At 36.9% G+C, this 25321-nt stretch overlaps 2 protein-coding genes across 3 annotated transcripts; one reads left to right on the top strand and one right to left on the bottom strand.

Annotated features, from left to right (window-relative positions):
- The first annotated feature begins 4578 nt into the window (after positions 1-4578).
- On the top strand, positions 4579-11949 carry LOC143857016 (heparanase-like protein 2). The gene is made up of 10 exons (XM_077367291.1): positions 4579-4803; positions 5560-5820; positions 5907-5943; positions 7586-7772; positions 8751-8899; positions 8990-9223; positions 10353-10542; positions 10660-10785; positions 10910-11009; positions 11347-11949. Exons 2-10 carry the CDS (start codon positions 5596-5598, stop codon positions 11734-11736), a joined length of 1638 nt encoding a protein of 545 aa, XP_077223406.1. The 5' UTR covers positions 4579-4803; positions 5560-5595; the 3' UTR covers positions 11737-11949.
- A 3074-nt stretch (positions 11950-15023) lies between these two features.
- Positions 15024-24530, bottom strand: LOC143857004 (membrane-anchored ubiquitin-fold protein 1-like). 2 transcript variants are annotated; one of them, XM_077367282.1, is made up of 4 exons: positions 23770-24530; positions 15687-15854; positions 15502-15589; positions 15024-15273 (listed from the first exon to the last, which is right to left on the bottom strand). In XM_077367282.1, exons 1-4 carry the CDS (start codon positions 23900-23902, stop codon positions 15255-15257), a joined length of 408 nt encoding a protein of 135 aa, XP_077223397.1. In that variant the 5' UTR covers positions 23903-24530; the 3' UTR covers positions 15024-15254. The 2 variants fall into 2 exon arrangements, with proteins under 2 accessions (XP_077223397.1, XP_077223399.1); XM_077367284.1 differs by having other exon boundaries at positions 15502-15594; positions 23770-24520.
- Between the last annotated feature and the right edge of the window lie 791 nt (positions 24531-25321).

Here is a 25321-nt window from a genome sequence, read left to right as displayed (position 1 = left end):
CAAACCTATTGAAATAAACTAATATTAGGAAGAAGAAGTCTACAATATTGTAAATAGATCATCTAGACCTTAAGCATGCAAGAAATTAAGACATGGTTATCAGTTCGGTTTAATCGCCATCTATCGACTGTGGGTCTCCATAGATTCTGATTTCTTTTGTTTAGTTCCTTATTTTCCTATTTTTGAAAATTTATGCATTATAGTTTATGTGCATACTTTCATGCATGTTCAACAAGGTTCTTGTTATTTTTCATGCTAGTTAATTATACATTCATGTAGTGTCTGGTTGATTTCGGTTCAAGTTTTGTATATGTTTAATCGCACCCCCTATGGAATAAGTCTTTCTTGATTCAAGCATGATTTAGACTTCATTCACAACAGGCTATAAGGTCAGGGACAATAGTATAGACCGATGATAGTTGGATAGGAATGGTGCCTAACACTTCAGAGCAGGGGCGATGCCAGAAATTTTGCACAAGGGGGGCAAAAATTATAGTAATTTTTTATCTATCTTGAAATTAAGATAGAAAAAATTTCTATCTGAAATTTTGCACAAGGGGGCAAAAATTATAGTAAATTTTGCACAAAAAAGAGAGATAAAAATGGTAAAATTAAAATTTTAAAATTATTTTCTATCTTAGGGATGATTGGAAAGGGGGGCATATTTTTTAAAAAGGGGGGTAAGTATTAAAAAGTTATTAAAAAATAAAGGCATATTTTTTTTTCCAAAAAAATAAGGGGGGCAATTGCCCCCCTTTCCTCTCATGTGGCATCGCCCCTGCTTCAGAGCTCGTAACCTAATTTACTAAACTGTCTTAATCACACATGTATGTTATGCCATACCCATAGTTTGCAAAAATGTATGATGGCAAAAAAAATACACTTTCAGACCAAAATGTGGTTTAAAGTTTTTGAAGAAAACGGGGTTTAATTTTTTATTTTTTATTTTTCAAAGCGCCATCCTTTAAGGTATGAAATCAGAATAAAATGTGAAGTTTTGCTACCTAAAGTTTATCATTAAAATCTTAACAATGTTTGTTTGAATAATGAGCTCTATATATACAAAGAGGAAAGTGTCTCTAGTCTGCCGACCGACCAAAAACACATGGGTCCCACCTTATTTGTGGTGATCTAAAGCATTCATCTGATAGGCCCTATCATAGAAAGGGTGTCCACAAAAAATCAGCTTCATAGGATCATCTTAAACCCTTCAATTTGTGGAGCTGATATGATTTTAATGATAAACTTTAGGTAGCAAAACTTAATATTTTAATGATAAACTTTAGGTAACAAAAAATCCTGGCCACTATATATTCCCACCCTCTTTTATTCATCTTTTCTCTAAAACAAAGGAAAAACAAAGTACAAATGCAGACAATTTCAGGAAAAAACAAGAACGAGAGGAGTAGAAATGCTCAAAAGGAAGTAGAATTATTATTTCTCATATATATATATATATATATATATATATATATATATATATATATATATATATATATATTTTGTGTGTGTGCACTTTTTCTAATTTTCATTTACAATTTCCAAGTTACTCCCCGTAGCCGATAAGCAAAGTGCTCTCTAATCATTTTGACCTCTAGTGATAACATTTCCAATTTTTCAGCCAAAGTTTTGTCACTTAGGGGATGGTAAAGAGCCTGAGTTTTCTTCACCATATTGTTCATCATCTCATATCTAAACAGGGAGACAGGGACATGGAGAGTCAGTCCACTCCCCCCACGTGAGTGAGAGAAAGAGTGATACACCTGCTGCCCTTAATTTATGCATGTAGGTGTGGTTGATTTGAAAGGTGCAACAAAAAAGGAATGAAAGGGAAAGGAGAGGTAAAAGATTCAAGGAAGGAATACATGCCCTCCTAACGTTGGTGAGAGTATTGACCATCCAATGATTTACCTCAGTTCTAATTATATACTTATACTAGATCTCTAATACATATAGAGCTAACTTTTGTAATTTGTAAAGAGAAATTAATAATTGAAGACTGATATCCACACTGCTGTATTTTTATAATGGCACTGATGACTTGTTTTGCACTCTTCTATTGTTTGTTGGGAGCTTTTCGGGAAAGGGAAGTCATATATGCGACCCTTTTCTTTTCCTGAGACACCCAAATCTAGTGTATCAATGACTGGCAGAGGACAAGACTTACGGGAAGTGTTCAACGGGCCAGATTCTCACGTATGCTGATTTTGGGTGTCCCAAGCAAAGAGTATGGGCGGATATATCAATTGTACCTTTTGGAAAGGGAGATGACATTCTCCCTGCATTACGCATGCGCCCCCCTTATAATGTGATTTGATGTGAAAAGTAGGCAACTTTAACGCCTTTTGACGTCAAATCACGTTATAAGGGGGCGCATGCGTAATGCAGGGGGGAGTAAAAATATCATCGCCCTTTAGGAATTGTAATAGTCTTCAACAGAGGGTTAAAATAATGTAAAATTATGAGAGTAGCCCCTTATACAATAGAGCCTCTCTATCGTAGAGACTAGTACAAGTAGGACATAGAGACAGATTATTAGCATCTGATGATTTTCTATTAAGATAGAGACATACATTTTTATAGAAAGGGATTTGCTAGCGTCCATCGCAGAAGGCATTTTCTCAGATAGTCTGTTACATGTCAAATCAGCCACACAGGCTCACTTCTCAGCAGCTTTTGTTTTCATTCACTAGGTGGCTGCTTTGGCCTGCAACAAACCATCTGGGAAATACCTTTTCCGATGGACGCTAGGAAAATCTCTTTAAAAAAATATAGTTTTAGGGTCCTACCAAGACAAGTTAAACCATTGATTTTGTGGTCATTTATCTTTATAGATGGGATATCCGTTTATGGTGGGATGAGGATAATACGGGTAGTCTTTACAAGATCCAGCGGTCACAATTACTCTATTTTGTACCAAAAAATTGATCACTAGGATTGATCTTGATGACGACTATTTGGTGAGTCGAACCCTATTTATATGGTGAAGAAAGTATTCTAGGAAGAAATTTTGGCCTTAGAAATGTGAACCAAACCTTACAATTAGACATTCCGGAAAATCAATAGGTGTTAACCAGCTGTAAAAAAATGAAATTGAAACAAAAAAAAGTTTCTTAAAAAATATAATTCTCCATATTTTTCTTTTCCTTACATCCTAACATGCCCTTGGTCCCATCCTAATTGATCTAGATGATAAAAAACGATGTCGTTTCAAGATGTCTCGAAACTGTTGATTCAATCTTATGAATGGGATGTTCTGAAGTGGATGAATGGAATTTCTTTTCTTTGGATTGCAAGAAAAACAATTGTGACGGAATTCCTTTTCTCGGCAATTTTTTTTCTTTTGACAATTTAGAGGGAAACAATATGATTATGATTATGATTATGATTAATTTAAAGGGTATCATCATAAATTGAACCTTCATAATTGAGCTGGTTCAAGTTATATTTTTGGGAAAAATACAGTTACACCCCCTCAACATTCCGACACATTAAGCGAAAACCCTATAGTTTGAAACTCATCAACTAAACTCCCTGACTTTTCAATGTGTATTAGGTAGACACAATCTTTTGAAACACTAACAATGCTAATTACGATCTCGTCTCTAGTCGATCAACTAGAGAACCTTCTCTAGTCCGCTGACCAAAAATATAGTGGGCCCACGTTGTTTGGATGATCCAAAGCATTCATTTAATAGACTCTGACATAGATAGGGTGTGCCCAAAGATCAGCTCCATATGATCAAACCTAACCCTTCGATTTGTGGATAGACCGTCAACTGAAGGAGTCTACCTTATATACATTGAAAAGTCAAGGGGTGTGGTTGATGAATTCGAAACTACAGGGTTATCCTTGAATGTGTCAGAAAGTTAAGTGGGTGTAACCCTATTTTTCCCTTTATGTTTTTTGCGTGTAATAAAGTAGGGAATTTTAGAAATATTTTTCTTTTCCAAACTTTTCTAGAAAATTCCTATAGCAACAAGGTGCAAGATAACACAATTGTGAACTTTCCCATTCTTTTATAATCATGGTTTTAAATTTCGGCCTTTACCAAATTTCGGTAATATCGGTCTGAAATTTCGGTAATTTCGGTCCGAAACTTCGAGAAAATGCCCTTTAAAAAAAAAAAAAAACGTTACCAAATTTCGGAAATTCGGTTTGAAATTTCGGAACGAAGTACCAAATTTCGGATTTCGGTGGGGTCCGAAATTAGTACCGAAACCAAAATTTAAAACCTTGTTTATAATTATTTATTTTTATTTTTATTTTTTGACTAAAAAATTACAAGAACAAATCTACTGTAACTGAGTCTGACTTGATGAGTCACTGAAAAAGATAGACCAGAATCTTGAACATATTTTACCTGAGGAACTTTCCCATTCTTTTATAATTATTTATTTTTTGACTAAAAAATTACAAGAACAAATCTACTGTAACTGAGTCTGAGTCGTCTGACTTGATGAGTTACTGAAAAAGACAGACGGTTTAAGACGGACCAAAATCTTACTGAAAACATATTTTACCATGTTATCATGTTAAAAGTTAAAACTATAAAGCTCCAAATATCTTAGGTTTGTTGCTTTTTGTGGGTTTTATTCTTTCTTCTTATTTCATGGAAAAAGCTTACTACTTGAAGCACAAAGACTGATGTGTTACAAGAAACATCTGTCAAAATGGAGAGATTTCTACTCTAAGAGAGTCTTTTGTAGTGGATCTATGGCGAAAGAGAAAAAAGCTATATTCTAGCAGAAAAATGATTGTTTTGGGCTCAAATTCCTCTTCAAAAGGTCTCTCCAAATCTGGTAAGAACCATACAAGTCATTGATAGTGGTTATTTGGGTCTCTAATTATTTGGGTCAGCTTGGGTTTCTCTTAATATAGTCTAGTTTTTATGTTAGTAGCTTTATTTTTTGTTCTTCTTGTATCTGTTACGAAGAAGATGAAAAGGCAGAGTTTAATGGGCGAGAAACACAAAGTTTAGCTCAAATGTTTGAACCCATTTCTTCTTTTTTTTGGTTTTTTTTATTTGTAGCTTTGATTTTACTTCTTACATCTGTTATGAAGAAAAGAAAAACCAGATTTGTAATGGAGAAGAGAAACAGAACTAAGAGAGAATCTTTCTTTCTTGATTTGTTTTAACAACGAATTTTAAAAAGATGTTTGCTTTTTAATTGGCAGAAAAAAAATTCTGTTTTTGCTTTTATTGATTTTGCTTGTTTTTTTTCATAATTTTTTTAAATGCTGCTAGGTGCTATCTTCAACTTTTTTCTTAGATCTGTTACAAAGGGCAAAAAAGGAACTTACATTTTATTGGTAAGATAACACAAATTTCATAAATAATTTCTCTCCATTGATATTTTTAAAGCCCAAAATTTGGACCTTTTTTACTAATGATAGCTTTGGTTCTAGGCCTTATTGGATCACTTAGAGAGATCCATATTTTTATTGAGCCTTAAATTTATGGCAATTTGAATTAATTTAGTTCGTTATCTTTCTTTTTATGGGCATTTGGATTAGATGGTTAAAGTTATGTTTAATGTACTTTTTTCTCTTTGCAGATTATTTAATTGGGTTGCCTGAGTGTTGAAATTGTTATGGTAGATATGGGAATGGGCCTTCAGGTGTTCTTGCTTCTCATTCTATGCTCTGTTCCCAAGATTTTGGCCCAACAATTTGTTGATGAAACCATTGTTGTCAAGGGGGTTACCCCAATAGCCGAGACTAATGATCGTTTTATCTGTGCTACTATTGATTGGTGGCCACCTGAAAAGTGTGACTACGGTCAATGCCCGTGGGGGCAATCTTCTGTTCTAAATCTAGTAGGGATTCAGACATGTTTCTTTTTATTTGTTGTTGAATTTCATCTGCTTTTTAGGAAATTAAAGCACTCCTATTTGGTTTTCAGGACTTGCACCATCCTTTTCTTGCCAATGCCATCAAAGGTACATTTTATCTTGACTATTTAATTCAGTTCTGTTTATATAAAATCATTTTTCTGTTCAAAGTTCTTCATTGTCCTCATCATCACTGTGATTGTCGCTATTATCCCACCATGCTGACAATGATACTCACTTTTCTTTTGTCTGGTTCATGTGAAATTTCTTTACTTGGAATAGTCAAGATGTTTTTGCAGTACATTGACATTTTACAGGTATAACATTGTAGCTTGCAGCTTATATATAAAGACAAAGTTATGATAAAAGAATCTGGAAAGGAAGCACTTCTGGGTCGTCTCGGTTAAACCATTTTTCATAGCCTTGTCGATCACTTCCCTAATATCGCCGCTAGAAGAATTTGGAGTTTGCTTGCCCCTCCCAGAGTAAAGGGCTTATTCTAGCTTGGTTGTCTGGATAAAATTCTTACCATTGACCATCTCTGCAGTAGGAGACTTTTAATTGTGAATGATAGTTCCTTATGCCTTGGCTGATGGAGAATTGGTAGAGAACCTTCTTATTCACAGCGACTTTTCTAGATCGATAGGGTTATGTATTTAGACTTTGGGGGATAAGCTGGGTCCTTCCAAAGGCATTTGTATGAGCTGATCAAGACTCGGGCATTTGTTCCCTGAGGCTATAGGGTTCAGATCATGTGGAATCTTCTTTTTGAGGATTCTATATGGCTAATCTGGAAAGAAAGGAGCATGAAAATCTTTAAATGGTTCCAGATTGTTGTCTACATTCAGAGATAAAGCTTTGCTGTTGTGGTCCATTTGGCATTCTGCCTCCCATCGTTTAAAAGCTATCCTACTTCTTCCGTTTACAAATCTTGGGATGAGATCCAGATGAGTCATAGCTATTATGAGTCCTTTAGCTTCTTGAAGCCTAATTTTGACGGATCAAGTATCAGTAATCCTGGACTGGTTAGCAATGGTGATCTCCTAAGATATGAGGAGAGTGGGACTCTTTGGACGTATTTAGGTCTGATTAGAGTGAAGGAATCTGATGAAGTGGAAGTGCTTGTGTTGCTTCATGGTTCCCATCAGATTCATCAGGAGTATCTTGGCCGTATTATTATTGAGGGCGATCCACTTAATTTCACGGGATAAGAAGAGCTTCCAATTGAGGTTTACTTATTATTTGGCGGAGATTTTCAATTTGCTGAGAGAGTGGATATTATTACTAGGCATGTATGGAGGTCCGTAAACAGTGAAGCGGATTGTTTGGCTAGGACTAGTTTAGTCAGAGATCAGATCACTTTTCCTTAAAATTCGTATGTACGGCTTGGAGGGAGATCTTTCATATCTTTTGAGATCCACCCTATTTCCTCTCTTTGTGAGAGTTGAGGTGTTTTTTTTGTGTTTTGTTCTGTTTTTTTTTTTTTGTTGTTGTCTCCTATGTTGTTTTTTGTGACTTTCTCGGCCTCAGCTTGAGCCATCGAGCGTGCACTTTATTGAAAACAGCAAAAGGAGATACAAAATGTTACAGAGTGTGCAGTCCGATGATCCCAGCTTACTTTCCAAGAAGGGAAGGGAAAAGAAAGCAATCCTTTCAAGTGTTATTGTTTGGATTTCTTAATAGATACTAATACAAGCAATACACATATTTCTAGCTTTGATTTTCTTTTTCTTTGTTTCTGGAATTGTAGGTTTCGAACATGGTCTGAGAATAAGGATTGGAGGCTCACTCCAAGACCAAGTATTGTATGACATGGGAAAGCTGGGACCTCTATGCCACCCATTTAGAAAGTTGGCAGGTGGGATGTTTGGGTTCTCCAAAGGTTGTTTGCGGATGGAGAGGTGGGATGCGCTCAACTCTTTTTTCAGAAATACAGGGTAATGCTTTTATTTCCAGAACTTCATTTTTGTTTTTGTGACTGTTTAAACATGTAGGGTATATTACCTAGACCTATACAATTTAGGGCAAGACATGCATGTTTTATAAAAATATTGAGTATTCAGTTTACCTATTAGTATTGAGTATTCAGATTACTTATTAATATGATAATCATCAACTAGTAGGCATTAGTTTATTGCTATAAGCTTCAAAAATTTAGCTTGTCCTTTGGCTGTTATCATTTGCAAAAGTAGCTCCTAGAAATATATTAGATGAAAGCCAATTGTTGTGTAATAACTGTGGAAAGTTGTGAACAATTGTTCCTACAGAACAAATGATTTTTTACAGAATTGTTGTGTGCTATGTATGGTTTATATTCTCCTTGACACTTTTTCCATCCAAGTAAGGGAGAGAATAGCTTATACTTAGGAGTTGTGTTTTGATACCATGTGAAAACAGCCAATTACTCCAAAAGCTTAAGCTGTTGGAGATGGCGTTCTTTAATATTTTATACTTTAATACTCCCCCTCACGTGTCGCCCCACTTTTTTATGGTTGGCCCACACGTGGCACCTGTGGGCCCTCTTTTGGGTTGGCCATTACACGTGTATTTTTAATATCAAGGAGGTTTGAACCAAAGACCTTTGCTCTGATACCATGTTGAGAGAAGAGAAGAGGAGAAGAATGTGAGTCAGGAATGGACTTCGCCTCACCTATATATATATATATATATATATATATATAATGGTATTTCAATATGCCTTTTCTCAGAGTTTCATCATGTAATTGTATATATTCTGTAAGAAGAAGAGTACAATGACCAAAATGCCCTTAGGCACATATACACCTTCCAACACTAAGCAAACTGAATTCATAGGAAAATTAGATACGCCGCCATTTAGAAGTTTATACCAATACAAATTGATTCTTGTTACCAAAAGTGCTGCTGTGTTTGGTGTCTAACTCTTGTTGTTGCAGAGCAATTGTGACGTTTGGTCTTAACGCACTCAATGGGAGACATCAAATAAGAAAGGGTGTCATGGGAGGCTCTTGGAACTCTAGTAATGCTCACAGTTTCATAGAGCACACCATTTCAAAGGGATATCCAGTTGATTCATGGGAATTTGGTACTTCACTTTTTAAGTTTAATGCTTTATCTCTTTCACTTGAAAATCTCAATGTGTTCTCTCACCATTGCCACCTTTGCCTGATGTCAGGAAATGAGTTGAGTGGGCACGGCATTTGGGCAAGTGTTGATGCTGAAGAGTATGCAAAAGATTTAATTGGCTTGAAAGCAATTCTCAATAAGTTATATGAGAGGTCCCACTCAAAGCCATTGTTAGTGGCACCGGGAGGATTCTTCGATCAGCAGTGGTATACTCAGCTTCTTCAGTCTTCAGGGTCGAACGTGGTCAATGTCATGACTCATCACATATACAATCTAGGGCCAGGTGGGTAAGGTGATAGTTGTCTCATTAAACATGGATCCAAATTTCTGTGTTGGACAGATGTCAATCATGATTATTCAGAGAAAACTTTACTTTATCTCCCGTTTCATTCTTTCGTTATGAATTTGTCAATTTTTATATTGTCATGTGATTTTATGTAATTGGATACATGTTTCTTTTGTACTTAAACTAACATTTTTGCAATAATATATCTTTCAATATTATCATATGATATGACCATCCAATACTGATATGCGTCGCACATGGTTTAAATTTCCACCGAAACTGAAACGAAACTACCGAAATGTTTCTCTTTTCATCTCCACCGAAACCGAAATGACCGGAATACATAAACTTAACTCGTAAGTGTAATAGTGGTATACTATATCAGTATACAACTCAACTCAACTCAACTGAGCCTTTGTCCCAAACTAGTTGGACATTTTGCATGCAATTCATATAAATATTATTATGTAGTATATACTGATTATGTAGTATATATCAGTATGTACATAATAATATTTATATGAATTGCATGCAAAATGTAGTGCTTGTATTATATTTAACATTTATATGAAATACAGTGAAATTTGTTCTATAGTAAATTATCAGACATGCGTGATAGTGTATTTCACTAGGTGTTCGATGTTTTTAAAAAAATTATGGATTGTTGTCTTGCTTATGTGATGTTTTTTAAGTGTGTATTTGTGTTGGTTCTATTTACCAATTTACCATTAAAAAAATTGTGTTTGTTCTAGCATTTCCCAAAGTTTCATCCTTAAATTCTATCATTTGCATATGTTTCCATTTGTTCCCTAATTTTATAGGATTGCCACTGAAATTCTCAGCCGAAACCAAAATGTTTCTGTTTCTGTGGCGCCCGAAACCTAAAACTGAAATTCAAAACCTTGGCGTAGCATGTCTGATACAGACATAGTAAATTGAGCTCCCCGAGGACTTTGTCAGAATATATGTCTGTCCAAGTCTGATACATATAAATATATATGTGTGTCTGTGCGCATGCGCGCGCACACGCATGTTTGATTCACATAGTATGTGCTTGTATTGTTTATTGTTTGAACAACTAAGAACCTAGGAGCTGATGGCATCTTTAATTCTTCTTTCTTGTCAGGTGTTGATCATAATCTTGCAAGTAGGATCTTGGATCCCCATTTTTTAAATCATATAGCTGGAACATTCAGAGAGCTCCAACTTACCATACAAAGACATGGGCCATGGGCTTCTGCTTGGGTTGGGGAATCTGGTGGTGCCTACAACAGTGGTGGCCGTTTGGTATCAAACACCTTTGTGAACAGTTTTTGGTATGTTTGCTTCTTTTGTTCGCATTCTAGGTTTGGGCTTTAAATTTTCTATCATCCTGGATTCTTCATTTTTATCGTGAGATTCAATGCAAATTCTGAGATACATATATAATGTAGGTACCTAGATCAGCTTGGAATGGCAGCCAAGTATGGTACCAAGGCTTATTGTAGACAGACTTTAATTGGCGGCAACTATGGGCTTCTCAACAAAACAACATTCATACCAAATCCTGATTACTACAGGCAATAATCACTTATGTGACCCAAAACTATAAATTTTGTTTTCATTAAAAAAAAAAGCTATAAATTTTGTTTTTGAAGGACATTTTATTCTGAATCATGATTATGTTGGCTTGCTTGCAATCAGTGCACGGCTATGGCATCGATTGATGGGAAGAGCGGTTCTTGATATTGATTTCAGCGGTTCTCCATTTTTGCGTACCTATGCCCATTGTTCAAGACAACAGGTATGGCTAATCTAATTTCTTGACCTTGCTTCCAAATTACCTCTGAAATTTCTATGTTCTTCAGCTTCTTGATTTGCTGGTTGTCAAGTTTTATTAAAAATCTCAAGACTTGACTTCGATTCTTGCATGTGTTAAATCGAATTAACAAGGTTGAATAGTGAGTTATATTGACCAAAATTTTAAGTTCTCAGAGTGCTTGAGTCGACCTGTTTAGAGTTCAACAGGTTTATCATTGAGCTACCTCTTCAATAGTGCTTGGCGTCCTTAGTGCCTTCATACCCACAAATAACATAGATGAGGTTTTGGAATTTCTAATATCAACATCCTCTTTCTGCAGGTAGGTGTAACTCTACTTCTGATCAATCTAAGCAAAAACACTGTGTTCCAAATTACAGTCCTAAGCAAAACGAACATCAGTGTGCACGTAGGAGAGACCACACATGGCAAAGGTTCTTTCATTCATGGCCTTAAGAGAACAGTTTCATGGGTTGGAAGGACAGCATCATATGGAGCAACACAGAGAGAAGAGTACCATTTAACCCCCAAGGATGGGGACCTTCAAAGCCAAACCATGCTCCTCAATGGGGTTCCTTTGGAGCTCACTGAGGATGGAAACATCCCCAATTTTAACCCTTATCTTGTTCATCCAAAATCTCATATATCCCTTGATCCTTTGTCCATTGCATTTGTCCGATTGCCAAACTTGGAGGCTCGTGCTTGTTATTGATCCCTCAAGTCCTCTACTTATAATGTCACATATTGTATGGTTGTGGTAGATGTATTAATGCTTTGAACAAGTAGTTGAAGAGTTTTATGAGTATGAATGTATGTATTTATACATGTCTTAACTTATGGGAATAATCTCTTTGGAGTGGTGTAAAACATTTGAGTTAAATCCACAATCTTTCTTAATGATGAGAATATTTATGGCTGTATACAAGATCTTCGATTTAATAATTTAATACATTGTTGTTTAGATTATTTCCTGCCTACGCATTTTGAATCCCACCTATGTTTCTTAGATATAATTTGTTAAAAAAAGCGCATGGTTTGGCCTAATTAAGGAAGGAGTAGTAGATGGCAGGAGTCCTCCAAGTTGTAATTGGTTCCCACTGTGAAATAAGCATTTGTATCTTATGTACTTCAGTTATATTGTTCATATCACTTAAATCTAGGGGTGCAACTCGGTTGACCCGACCCGACCCGAGTTCCAACCCGAAGAGGTTCAACCCGACCTGACTCAAGGAACCCTTTTTCCAACCTGAAACTGACCCGACCCAAGTTCAACCTAACCCAATCAGACCAACCCGAGTTTTTAAGCTTACTAAAAAAAAAAAAAAAAATTTGTCGGGTTTCACTCGGGTCAGGTTGCCCAAGCCCTCAACCCGAACTCAACCCGAACCCTACCCGAAGGTTACCCAACCCGACCCGACTTTTTTTTTCAGATTGAACCCTACCCGTGGTGCACCCCTACTTAAATCAGGAGAAGTACATATCCGATGATATCACTTAAGTTGGGAGAACTTTTCCCTTTTGTCACTATACATCATTGTAATTCACTTAGGGCCCGTTTGGATACCTCATATTTTGTATTTGGATTTGGAATTGAGTTTTGAATACAAAATAAATAGATCCGTCAGCTCATGTTGAGGGGGAGAGAGAGGGGGGAAGGGGGTACTTCCTAGTGGAGGGGAGAGGTTGAGGAGCAAAGAGGGTGAAGGAAACTGCTAGATCTGTGGATTTCCAATTTTTTATTTCCACAGCTTATTTGGAAATCTGATTTTTTCCACTGTCAGTCGCTGATTTGGAAATCCAAGGATTTGATCTGGATCCAAATCACAATGCAAAATGGGTTGCAAATGTGACAAATCCAAATCAAAATCCTCTTGGCATCCAAATGGGCCCTTAAGGTCATATTTGTAAATTGCCTTATTATTAATTTCAGAGGGGAGGAGACAACTGGTGAGGTAAGACTTGAACTCCTATTCCTTATCGGAATTCCATTTTTGTATTTTCGTAGAAGGCATGGTAATGATGGATGGCTTTGTTTTGAAACCAACAGTAGAAAAAGAAAAAGAATTGGTGCTGTGGAAGATGAAGGAATATCATCACCTGGATTCTCAATTCAGTCGAGCCCCCTATTGCTATAAATGTATGGCCCAACACCATCTACGAGCATGGATCAGACCCTGGATTCCCAACCCATTCTTACACCATCTGGGAGCATGGATTAGACCCTCTCTTAATACCATTGAATGGATGATTCAGGACATTAAGGGGCCGTTTGGATATGCGGATTCTAAAAACCAGGTTTTTAGCTTGAAATCAGTGTAAAAGAGGGTTCATGATCAGGCTGTTGTGTGCTGTCATGGCAGCGTTTCTTGGATTTTAAGCAAGAAAATCAGGTTTTAAAAATCTCTCCTGCAACCTGAGATTTCTAAAACCAGGAAAATGGGAGGATCTTCTACTCTCTTGCTGATGGAAAGAAGGGAGAGAAGTAAAAAATGAGTCAAAAACGACGGCTGGTAGTTCTGGTCAATTCTACAATCCGGGTTAAAGTATAAAAGATTAAATAACGCCATCTCCAACAGCTAAAGCTTTTGGAGAGTATCGCAACAACACTTCTCGGCGCCACTCTTCTATTGGTTTCTTTGGTAGTTCTGGTCAATTTTTTTTGTTCCTTATTGTGTTTGAATTCTGGTGCCTCAAATCATATGACTAGGTGCAAATGAATCTTTCTGCCATTGAGAAGTATTGTGAAAGTTTGCAATAAAAAATCGAATTAATTCTTCATAAATCTTGGATTAAACAAAATAAAATGATTTCGGAAACCTTAACTCGTGATTTTCATGTATTTTGGTTACAAATTGATGGCATGACCTGATTTGCAAAATTCACTCAAAATGTGATAAGACTATTTGCAAATTGTCAAACTAGAAAACTGTTTTTGCAGGACTTCTGCAAAAACCCAGTATATAAAAATTAGGAGAATGCATTTGAAGAGCAACCCATGTAAACAGGGGCCTTGAAGTCATTCAAATTAAATGGGTTAGCGTTTAGCAGCTTGGTAGTGCTCTCAAGACAATCTTTGGCACTCAAATGGTACTATTCTCTCTGTGATTTTAATCAAACTTTCTCATCCGTAGCAGCTTGATGTGGATCAAATTAATATGATTATGGTTAATTTAGAGGGATATTATCATAAATGGAAGGTCCTTCCAAGTAAGAATTGAATATGGTTGACTCAATTTATCTTTCATTTTTTGAGTAAAAAAAGGAAGAGAATTTAACAACTATTTTTCCATTTCAGAAAATTCTCGCAACATGACTCATGAACTTACCTATGCCAATCCCAAAATATTATTTCAATAAATTTTGTACTGGAACAAAGCTTTCAGGCCTTAAATTCAGCTAAGCCAACTCAATGTCCCTGTTTTAGTTATCTAAATTATAAAAAATTGGTAGTTTTAACGATAAATACAGCATATCTTTTTCATAAAAATAGACACCTATTTAGTTTCTTTCTTGATTGTTGTGAAGGATGGTCTCCATATTTGATGCAGTTTTTGGGTTTTTTTGCAATGAGTTCTAAACATCCAACAGCTTGGGAGTTGAAGTTTATAAGTTCCTGATTAAACCAAACATAGGCCAAGTTGAATCAGTTTGTAAACAAACCAGATAAAAGATGTGGTTTTCATTTTAGACTTGTAAATTATCAAGGCTTTCTGGATGTTCAATGGTTTAGGAATTCATATCCAGAAACTTACTGATCAATCCAATTGGACAAGTCGACGCATAAGCAAACAACATAAGGTGACTTGGCTTTCTAGTATATGAGGCCTTTCTTTCAGGTTTTTAAATGTTTTAGGAGTTGACGTTCATAAACTCATCGATCGATGATAAGTGGTTGATTATGCAATTCTTCTGATTACACACACACACACACATTATGCAATTCTTCTGAATATTTGAAAGTTGTATATTTGGACTGGACACTGATAAAACAATGTGAGGGAGAGGCAAACCCTAAATCTGACAAAATAAAATTTGAGATACAGAGCAGAAATGTAACATCTCACCAACTGTAAGAATCAATAAATAGCAAATCTATAGAATAACAACAGCACTCTTACAAAGAAGACATTGGCCTGTGTAGAAACCTGTAATGATCTGAGGTGCATCATATCAACAACCCATCAAATACTCTTTAGTCACTGGAAACTCACCGATCGCCAACTCCAATATCTATACCAGCTCCAAACCTCTTATCAATGAAGAAAAACAGAAAGTACTATTAGATTTAATAGCCCAAGGTGCAAATAGGGGTGCAACTTGGGTCGGGTCGGGTTGAGCTTTTGCTAAAAAATGGAATTGAATCAACTCGAACCCTAACCCGATTTAGAGTAAAAACAAACGAAATCTCAAAAATCGACCTGAGTTGCACCCCTAGGAGCAAACAACACAACATAGATGCTTGATAAGCTAAACTCACCTGTGAATCCTGCCGCTTAGAGTCTTAAAATTGCACATTACAAAATAACACACCTGCAGTTGCTCTGCTTCGGATGATTCGATGGTTTCTTTTCTATTTCATGATAAAATGTTTCAGATGAATCAGAAGCTTAGATAGAAAGTGCAAATATAAATAGCTGATTGAAATAGAAATGCATAGTATACCGGTTTCTTTTTCTGAAGGAGGTCGAACAACTACATGCATAGTTGTAACTCCGCCGCCAATATCACATATTGGGCTTCTGCACTCTCCCAAGGTTTTGCTGTTCTCCAATATTTTTCCAGCATTAATTAACTTGACATCATTTACGGTTCTTGGACCGTTCTCTTTCTCTGGTAAAAAAATGTGTTCTAATAGTGTAAAGCTTTCGATATTTGAGAACGGAAACAAATCATCCAAGGATAACTACAAATAAATATGTAATATGTGATAAAAATATGTAAGAAATGGCAGAACAGACTAGAGACAATGAGGACGCGTGCATCAATTTAATGAGGATAACCCATATTTAATTAATTAGCTCATTGGGCAAGCATCAATAGACCAATACCATAATTACCGGAAACTTCCTAGTTTGATGGGAAGCTTCCCCAGAAACTCGCTTCAGAAGCTAAGTTCTTCTCACTTCCCAAATTTAGGGGAAGCACGCTTCCCATACACTTCCTACGCATTTCCTCCTAATTACGAGTGCACTTCCTATTTAGGTGATTATTTCATCCTAAAAGAATATTTTCTCCTATTGATAATGCTGAAGGATCTTTTTTTTTTTTAAAGTGCATTTAAGACTTGAAAATTAACTCATCTTAATTTTCAAATGAAAATTATGCCAAAGTTTTTTCCAAAACCGTAACATTACATAAATATGAATAAAATGTGTGAAATTGTAACTCTTAAAATTAGTAATTCTGATCAGTCACGAAGTCTTCTTTTCTACTTGTAATCTCTATCTTTATTAACCATTCCCCCTTAACCTACTACAGTTCTACTCTTTTTTTTTTTGTACTTCTTGTTCGCTTCCAATGAGGCTTATTATATGCTTCGTGTTGACTTTCAACGACGCTTTCCCCATATTTTCTCTATTTTTTTAAAAACTTTTCGCTTCCTGCTTTTTATCTTTTCTAAACCCCTTGCTTCTTGCACTCGCTTCCCACCAGAGCAACTATGGCCAATACAGCTTTAAGAAAAGAACTTAGCTCATGTTTTTAATAGGTATAATCTTTTATTTATACAGGGTAATCATATTCGTACATTTCTAGAGACATTTTTCTATATCTTAAGTTTATGATGTATATTTGCATAATAATGCCTCTCAAAATTTCACGTAGTCATCTAAGTCTATCCAAGTTCACCATTTCAGACACCAACACATAATCCACACCATTTCAAACACCAACATATAAACCATGACTCAGTCATATTAGGCATGAATAACCATATCAATGCAGTAACAGTGACTATGTATTTGCTACGAGATTAGGATAAATTCAATGGAGATATTGCTCGGATTTTGCCTATGATTTAGCAGACACTTTGAATTTATTGCCGACACACGTGTCCCGCTGTGTCCGAAACGACACGGGTGTCCAGCCGTGTTGACACTCCTTTGGACACTTTTAAATATATTGCTAGGAGTGTTAGGGTTAATGTGGGCGAGTGGACACATATACGTGCAATAATCAATAATTTTGTGTATATGTGTCACGATTTCAAGATTTTTAGATGTTTCCATGTGAGACAATTCATATTCGCGTTGAAACTCAACACATGTATCCATATCAACAAATTATGATTATATATACTTTCTATTTTAGCAGTGTCCCCATTTCTAAATTCTGGAGGTTTGCCGTGTTCGACACTCCGTCTCCATGTCGACACGCGACACTCGTGTCCGCGTCCACAAATCATAGGATTTTGCTAAGTTTCACACTAACAGAGAATCTAGGTGGTTAACAATTTATCTAAAACCCAAGCAACATCATTCAGCCATCAATAAAAGGTTTGCAGTGTTCTCATTTTGGACATAAGGTTCCCGGGTTTGGCTGAACTGATAGTTGGGAGCATCCCATTCCCACATTGCCTCTCATCATTTTTTTTAGTATTAAAATTTTATTAAAGCAGAGGGGCAAGACCATAACAGCCGAGATGGTCAAAATTTCCTCAAGGGGGAAGTGATCAAGTAATAATATTGATTCTGAGTCTCTATCTACCCCCCAGCGAACAAATCCACATCACAATTTGCCGATTGCCAAACGTGTCGAAACTCTATAAACTGCCCCTCCATCACGTCCATAATCTCCTCTATCGCATCCGCAAATCTCCATGGATAGCTAGCAACATCTATGACTCACCTGACCACATTGAGAGAGTCTCTCTCGATAATAATGATTCGGCTGAGTTTGCTCCAACCGCATAACACCATGAAATAGAGCATAAACCTCCACCTCCTTAGAATCCTTTACCCTATAGATCCCAACATATGCATAATGATACACCATCCACACTTATTAGGAGACATCCGATACTGGCCAGACCCTGGTTACCAAGAATCGAGCCGTTGAAGTTCAGCTTCAACTTCCAAAGAGGAGGTGTTCCCCATCTGGGTCGTGGACCCTCTAGTGGCATCTGCTCAACCTAATCTCCTCCCATGACCCATGGAAAGTGTCACCTAGATTCTTCTAAAAGAAGGGAGTTTCGTTGCCCAGAAGACAACCACATACAAAATTTGTCTTTTTAAAATACATACTCCTTTCGATACATCTTTGAAAGCTCTCAAAATGATCAATGATATGGCCAGGGAGAACCCAACTAACTTTGAGGAGACCAAAAAAACTACCAAAGTTCATATGTGAAGCTGCAGTGAAGCAAGTGATGGTCAACAGACTCAGCGTCAGCCATGCTAATGCCCAATGATACAATAATCTTTTGTCAACAATGGGGATGATCGACGGTAAGAATCTTATCAAGCCATGCAGTCCAACAAAAGGCATTTAGTCTCATAGGAGCTTTAACTCTCCAAGCTCTCCAAGCAGGAAAAGGGTTCGAAATAAGAATTAGTCGATTGATGAAGGATCAAACAGTGAAGGTGCCAACCGAGGCCCATCTCCACATTCTTTTGTCCCCATCCCTTGATATATAATGAATTAATTCTAGACAGGAAAGTGGCTACAACATCAATCTCCCAATCAAAGAAATTTCTTCGGAATTCAAAATTCCAGACCACCATCCCATTAGATTTATGGTAATAATCAGCCAAGTAGCTTCTTTATGGGAAACTATATTAAAAAACAGAGAGAAGCCCTCCTTTAAGGTTCAATTCTCACACGATTTGTCCAGCCAGAATCTTATCTTCTCCCCATCTATAACACTCTGGAACGGATTCTTTTCTGAAATAGGATCTTAGCGCTTATAAAATCTCGCCAAACTCTAGTCCCTTGGTTCCTGTAAACGTTCAATTGACCTCACTCTCCAAAACTAGATCCATATTTAGCGTTCATCGTAGATATCCATATGTGTTCTCTATTTTCTCTAAATTTCCAGAGCCATTTACCCGACAAGACTTTGTTCACCAATTTCAACCTTCTATTGCCCATGCTTCCCTCTTTTAGTGGTTTGCAAACATTATCCCAATTAACTAGATGATGCTTACTGCTGTTTTCTTTATCATTCCCCAAAAAAATTCGTTGAAGTTGTTCAATCCTGTGGATGACTGACACTGGACATAGGAACAATGACATGAAGTAAATAGAAAGGTTTGTTAGGGCAGCCTTTGTAAGAGTGATTCTATGGCCTAGGGAAAGCAAACTTTTTTTGTCATGGAGAGTCTTTTATCCACTCTCTCGATCTCCAAATCCCAAAGACTTCTAGTGGGTTTGTCGATAGATAGAGGGAGGCCTAAATATAAAATAGGGGTGCCTTGTATCTCTTTTACACTCCAAGATATCACAGAACTCTCTACCTTCTGTTCCTGATTCATAATTCCCATGACTAAAGATTTAGAAAAGTTCAATCCTAAATCTGTTCCATGACATCGCTTCATAGCATCTAAGAATAGCCTTTAAGTTCTTAACCTTCAAGATGTCAGGGCTGCAAAACAATAAGATATCATCTGCGCATTGGAGATGAGAGATTTCTACCCATGGCCACGGGTGACCAATGTGGAAACCTTCAATCAAACCTTTGGATCTATGTATAAATTATTCTACTCGATGACTTTGACAAGATATTAAAAAGGAATGGAAATAGAGGGTCTCTAGTCGAAGTCCCCTAGATGCCTTGAAGCCTTTCGGCGACCTGCTCACCAAATTCGAGCACCATGCCAATGACACATTTCGACATCCAATCACTTCACTTCCTACCGAATCCCATTCTACTCATGAGGTAATCATTATGGAGCTGGATCTCAACAGCCAGCCCATAAAGTCTGACTTCTAGATTTATTAAGGTTGTCTTGACTTACTGAGTTCGTGAATAGGCCTTTGTGCTTCTTTCTTCTTGGCCTTCTTGCTAGAATAACATGACATGTTCATGTTATCCTCTGCATCTGTTTGCTATTGCTTTTCTTCTGAGCAATGCTTATCGGTTTATATCAAGTCTGTTGAAATTTAATCCAATCTTCATTTGAATTTCTCAACCATTGCTTGGAATAGTATGTAGATCAGGGCAGAAATCCTATCATCCTGACAACTATATTTGGTTGCACACATGATCAGCATTCATTGGAATTTCAAATGCCAATGAATGCCGATTCCTTGTTTGGTTGCCAATATTGCATTGAAGTTCCATTTGACTCCCCAACATGTTCTAGACATCAACATTGCTTTTTTGCACATGTGGCGCCCATGTGGCACTAATGTCCCCTCTACTCATCTTCCAACCAAATTCTACCAAAATGTTAAATTTTTGGTAGAAGAATAGTGGGAGAGATCATGTCTTTTCTATCTTTCTCTCTCTTCTCTATCTCTCTCTTCACTCTCTTGTTTTTGGTAATGACACCCCTACTTTTTCCACTACTCTCTGAGAGAACTGCCGTGCAATCTTCTAGACAAATCAAATGCTTGTCTCCTCCCTTTTGACTTCTTATTCTACTATTCTGCGAGCCACCCCCGGCACAACCAAACATAGCCACGGGCAATTATTTGGTGACTGCTATATTATTGTCTTACAATCCAGGCCCACATATTGTCCCTGTAAAACTTAAAAAATAAGGCCGGAGTAGTTCTATTTCTTAAAGCGGAATGCATTGAGCTAAAGCCATATTCTGAAATGAGATCAGATGTAAACTAATTAGAAGGCCATACCAAGTTGAATTGCAAATCAGACTGTAGATAAGAATTTTTTCTTTTTTAAGACCAACATGAATATTAACGATAAAATTAGGAGATTTTCACTAACTATTGGATACTTCACAATGAACCCTAACCGTGCTTATATAGAGCACATAAGGGATAAACAAAGAAAGGTAAAGATAACAACATAAAGATATTATCCTAATCTAATTCACCTGCCTAAGCTAATCCAACTACTTCAATCTATTCCAATCAATCCAACAATCAAATCAAATCTTTTAAGATTTGATCTTATTCTAACATGGCCCCTCAAACGTATGTGGATTGAAAATCTACGTACGTTTGACTACAATGAAATTCCCCCAATAAAATGAATATAAACATTTGATGCACCGCCAAATTTTCTGTATGCTTGTAAAGATCCCCTGATGATTGTGACTTGAGGTTGATCGCCGAAGAAGATGATGATTCCTGCCATTCATTGAAGAATATGTCGCTTGGAAGATGAGCCACGAAGTGGGCTTATGATCCTCAACAAATGATTGCCTCAAAGAACTGGATTGGACTCAAGCCGGAATGGGTGAGTCTTTAGGCCGGTTTTGAATACCAAATCTTCTAGAAATGGGTCACTATGGACCAATGCCAGAATGGGCAAGAAATGGGTCCATTTTGTCACTATGGACCAACGCCGGAATGGGCAAGAAATGGGTCACAAATGGACCAATGCCGGAATGAGCAAGATGGGGTCTCAATAGGCTAGAATGGGCCTCGATTGGGCAAGACAACATTGGTCGGTTTTAGAGTACCGATCCTCATGGGAATTTGAAACTACTCCTTGGGGCACGCATCTCAAACTGAGGCACCTCAACCGAGTAGAGCACTATTTCAGGCACGCACCTTAAGAAAAGGTACTTCAACTGAAATAAAAAGATGAAAATTTGAAAAATGAGAATATGGGAGAAAAGGAAAATAACATGAGCGACAACGAACGACTAATGATGGGGGCAAATATTAGCAGACAAACAACACGGCCGAAAAGGGGCAATAATTTTAGGATAATTAAGTGCAACGATGACAACACATATTATTGGGGTGAAACTATTAAATTTAAGGGGTATTTCAATGACTACAAGGTGAGATGGTGTTTTTGGAAAGATGAAATAGAACTGAAGGCAAGAGAAACAAGATCCTATAATTAGAATGCAAAGGGGTGCCCATATCAATTTCAGGATGTATTGTTTGGCTAAAGACAGAAGAAAGGGGCTGTAAGAGATAAAATGAGCAACAGTAGACTAAGGCTCCATTCCAATTTCATGGTGAAAGCTTTGTTCATGGATTCCAAGGTTTGGATCCCAAGTCTGCATTTTTTGCTTGGTTGGCTTTATCTATCATAAGTTGTGATGGGAAGCCCACAAAGAACAGACCCACTGGAATCTAAAGAATCTGAGGGCATCTGCTCCTACACCTTTCCATCAGAACCAAGCTACCGAACAGGCACCCAAAAGCAAAGCAAAACAGTTCCCACATTGAAAGCGAGCAAGGTATATCGAGAGCAAGACCTTAACAGAACCAAAGGAACAAAATCAGTACATAAACTACACTCAATGCCCGGCGTACGGCTAGATCGGCCGTCCGCCGGAAAATGGAATTGTAATCAGGGCCAGATTGGCCACTCCGATACCATGATAAAATTAGGAGATTTTCACTAATTCTTGGATACTTTACAATGAACCCTAACCGTGCTTATATAGAGCACATAAGGTATAGACAAACAAAGGTAAAGATAACAATAGAACGAGATTATCCTAATCTAATTCACTTGCCTAATCTAATCCAACTACTTCAATCTAATCCAATCAATCCAACAATCAAATCAAATCTTCTAAGATTTGATCTTATTCTAACAATTAAGATAACTGAAATTTCTGAAAAAAACATATTATAAAATTCTACATCACATTTTAGCCAATTTAGAACACTTCATGTCATTTTAATGTAATAATGAGCTACATACTGCACCTAGAACATTCAGAAGAAACAAGTCAGCCTTAAAATGATACCAGAGAAACCAACTTTAAAACCATCAAGAATCACAAAACACTACATGTTCTATTCTTTTGGTAAATCTTCAAACTCATGTTAAATAATAAATCATGTTTTTCTTTGCTAGATGATTCCCGAAGGTGTAGCAAAGCACTCCTCTGGCGAGGGTCCTTACGATTGGCTTTGTGAGATCATGAAAGGGCAATTTCAGGAGGGACCAGGACAATTATTCAATTTTGAAACAGTCCAAAGACAGAAAAATCTAAATATCGGGGTTGGAGGTTGATCGATTAATTAAAAAAGCACAAATCTCCTCATTAGGTTTAGCCAAGAGTGGCAAGAACCAGTATCCTCGTCGGTAGTCGCCACTCTGAGTGAACAATCAATATAAAATCAATATTTCCAAGAGAACCACTGCCTTTTCTAGCAGAGAAACCAATCAATATCCAAAACAAGGAAAATTAGTCTACCAGACTTCCAACCAAATGCATATCCATTACAAAGATACAAGTTTAGAGAAATAAATGTCAAACCATAATGCTATATCAGAATGCTATCATCCAACATACACTACAGATATATTCACCAAGACTTCTCTCACAGAACAGTAAAGTAATCAACATCCAAAACAGGGAAATCATTCTCCCTAGATTTCTAACAAAATTCACATCCATTACAGAAATGCTGGTTTCCATAAACAGCTAAAAGAATCCTAACATCATCATCTAACGTCAACAAAGGCACAGTATCATTCCACATACTTAGCCAAGATTTCCAACAGAACCAGAACCATTCCTAGTAGAAGTAAATCGATATACAACGTGAGGAAAACTATTACATTAAGATTTCTATCAAAATCAATATTCACAACAATAATCTTTCAAAAAAAAGTTCACTACAATAAGTTAATCAAACACACCTTTAGGCCATTGAGAAAGAATGCTTTCTTTAACAGTGGCCACACTGGTAGCAGCAGTGAATCTCTTTGGACCAATATCAGAACCATCATGTAACCTAAACTTGATTTCCAACTGCTCTTGTCCGCCAGACATTTCCAAAGATCTCACAGCACTTCTGAACACAAAAACAGCCTTCCCCAAAGCTATAACAGTACACAAACCCTCAAATGGGTCTTTCCAGAAAACACAAAAACACCCTAAATCTTCCCTTGGACCTTCTGAAAAAAAATCAAACCCCACCCAAATCTTGAAATTGGGTTCTCTGCAAAGATGCAAAAAAACTAAATCTGCAAACTGGGTCTCCTAAAAGAAGCAAATTCACCCAAAAGTCATTAAAGATTTCTTTCTTTCCTCTAAAACTGATCTGGGTTTCCTTCTTTTCAGCAAAATTCACTCAAATCCTTCACTGGGTCTTCATAAAAGCCCAAAAAAAATCTTGGGTCCTCTCCCTTTCCTCTGAACTGATCTGGGTTCTTTTCCTTTTTTTAGTTTTTATTTTTCAGGTGAAGAAATCCAAGAAGAAAGCTGATAAGGCCCTTAAAAATGAGTCTATTTTGGAGTTTTCAAAGTCATAGAAATCAGGGGTCAATGAATCCGCCCTGCCATCTCCTTCCAATCTTCCTAAGAAAATGGAAGTGGACGATTTGTGTTTTGTTTTCTTTTGGAAAATTCTTTTGACACACCTTTGCTAACTTGCACTGCAGAAAGGTTCCAAGAGCTTAACCTACACCCCCCCCCCCATACGAATGTTATTTAATGAAAATAGAATAAAACAAGGGAAATGTTATCAGCACTACAGTATTTTGATGATTGCACTCCTCACTTTATTAAAAGTACGGTATGGCCCGCACCATAGGATGATCCAAACCATCCATTAGATGGGCCACACCCTGAATAGGCTGTGCCCCCAAAAATCATTTCCACAAGTTGATCTTAACCTTCCGATCTGTAAAGGGGCTGAATGATCCTAACCCTCCGATCTATGGAAATCATTTTTGGGGCACAACCTATCTAGGGTGTGGCCCATCTAATGGGCGGTTTGGATCATCCTATGGTGCGCGCCATATCGTACTTTTAATAAAGTGAGGAGTGTGATCATCAACATACAGTAGTGCTGATAACATTTCCCTAAAAAAATAAACATATTATGAGGTTGTTGTGATGTCATTTGAAACTTTCGAATTCTTTTATTGCAATAGTATTAGCTTACATCATCAAGAAAAAGTCCAATTAACAAGATATAAATGAGTAATTATCTTTCGAATTAATGGGGATTAAAACCCATTTTCATGAAGTGCATGCATGCAAGGGAGATACATGCATCTATGTAGTGGAGAAGAAGGATCTTTCATTCTTTTTTTCTGGAAGGCCAACCCATGAAGTATCTCTCTTTGGTTGCACAAAAACCCGGCTTTTGTAGGGGTTTTACTTGGGTTTTGGGTGTCACATAATAAAAAAACCTCTGTTTGGTTGCCATTAGACAAATGAAATCCCAAGAGACTACCAGGGATG

Source organism: Tasmannia lanceolata, unplaced genomic scaffold, assembly GCF_043159265.1.
Source record: "Tasmannia lanceolata isolate RefF3 unplaced genomic scaffold, GAP_Taslan_0.1 ptg000003l, whole genome shotgun sequence".
Classification (NCBI taxonomy): Eukaryota; Viridiplantae; Streptophyta; class Magnoliopsida; order Canellales; family Winteraceae; genus Tasmannia; species Tasmannia lanceolata.
Note: the sequence above shows the minus strand (reverse complement) of the source record. Positions and strands in the feature narration are given on the sequence as shown.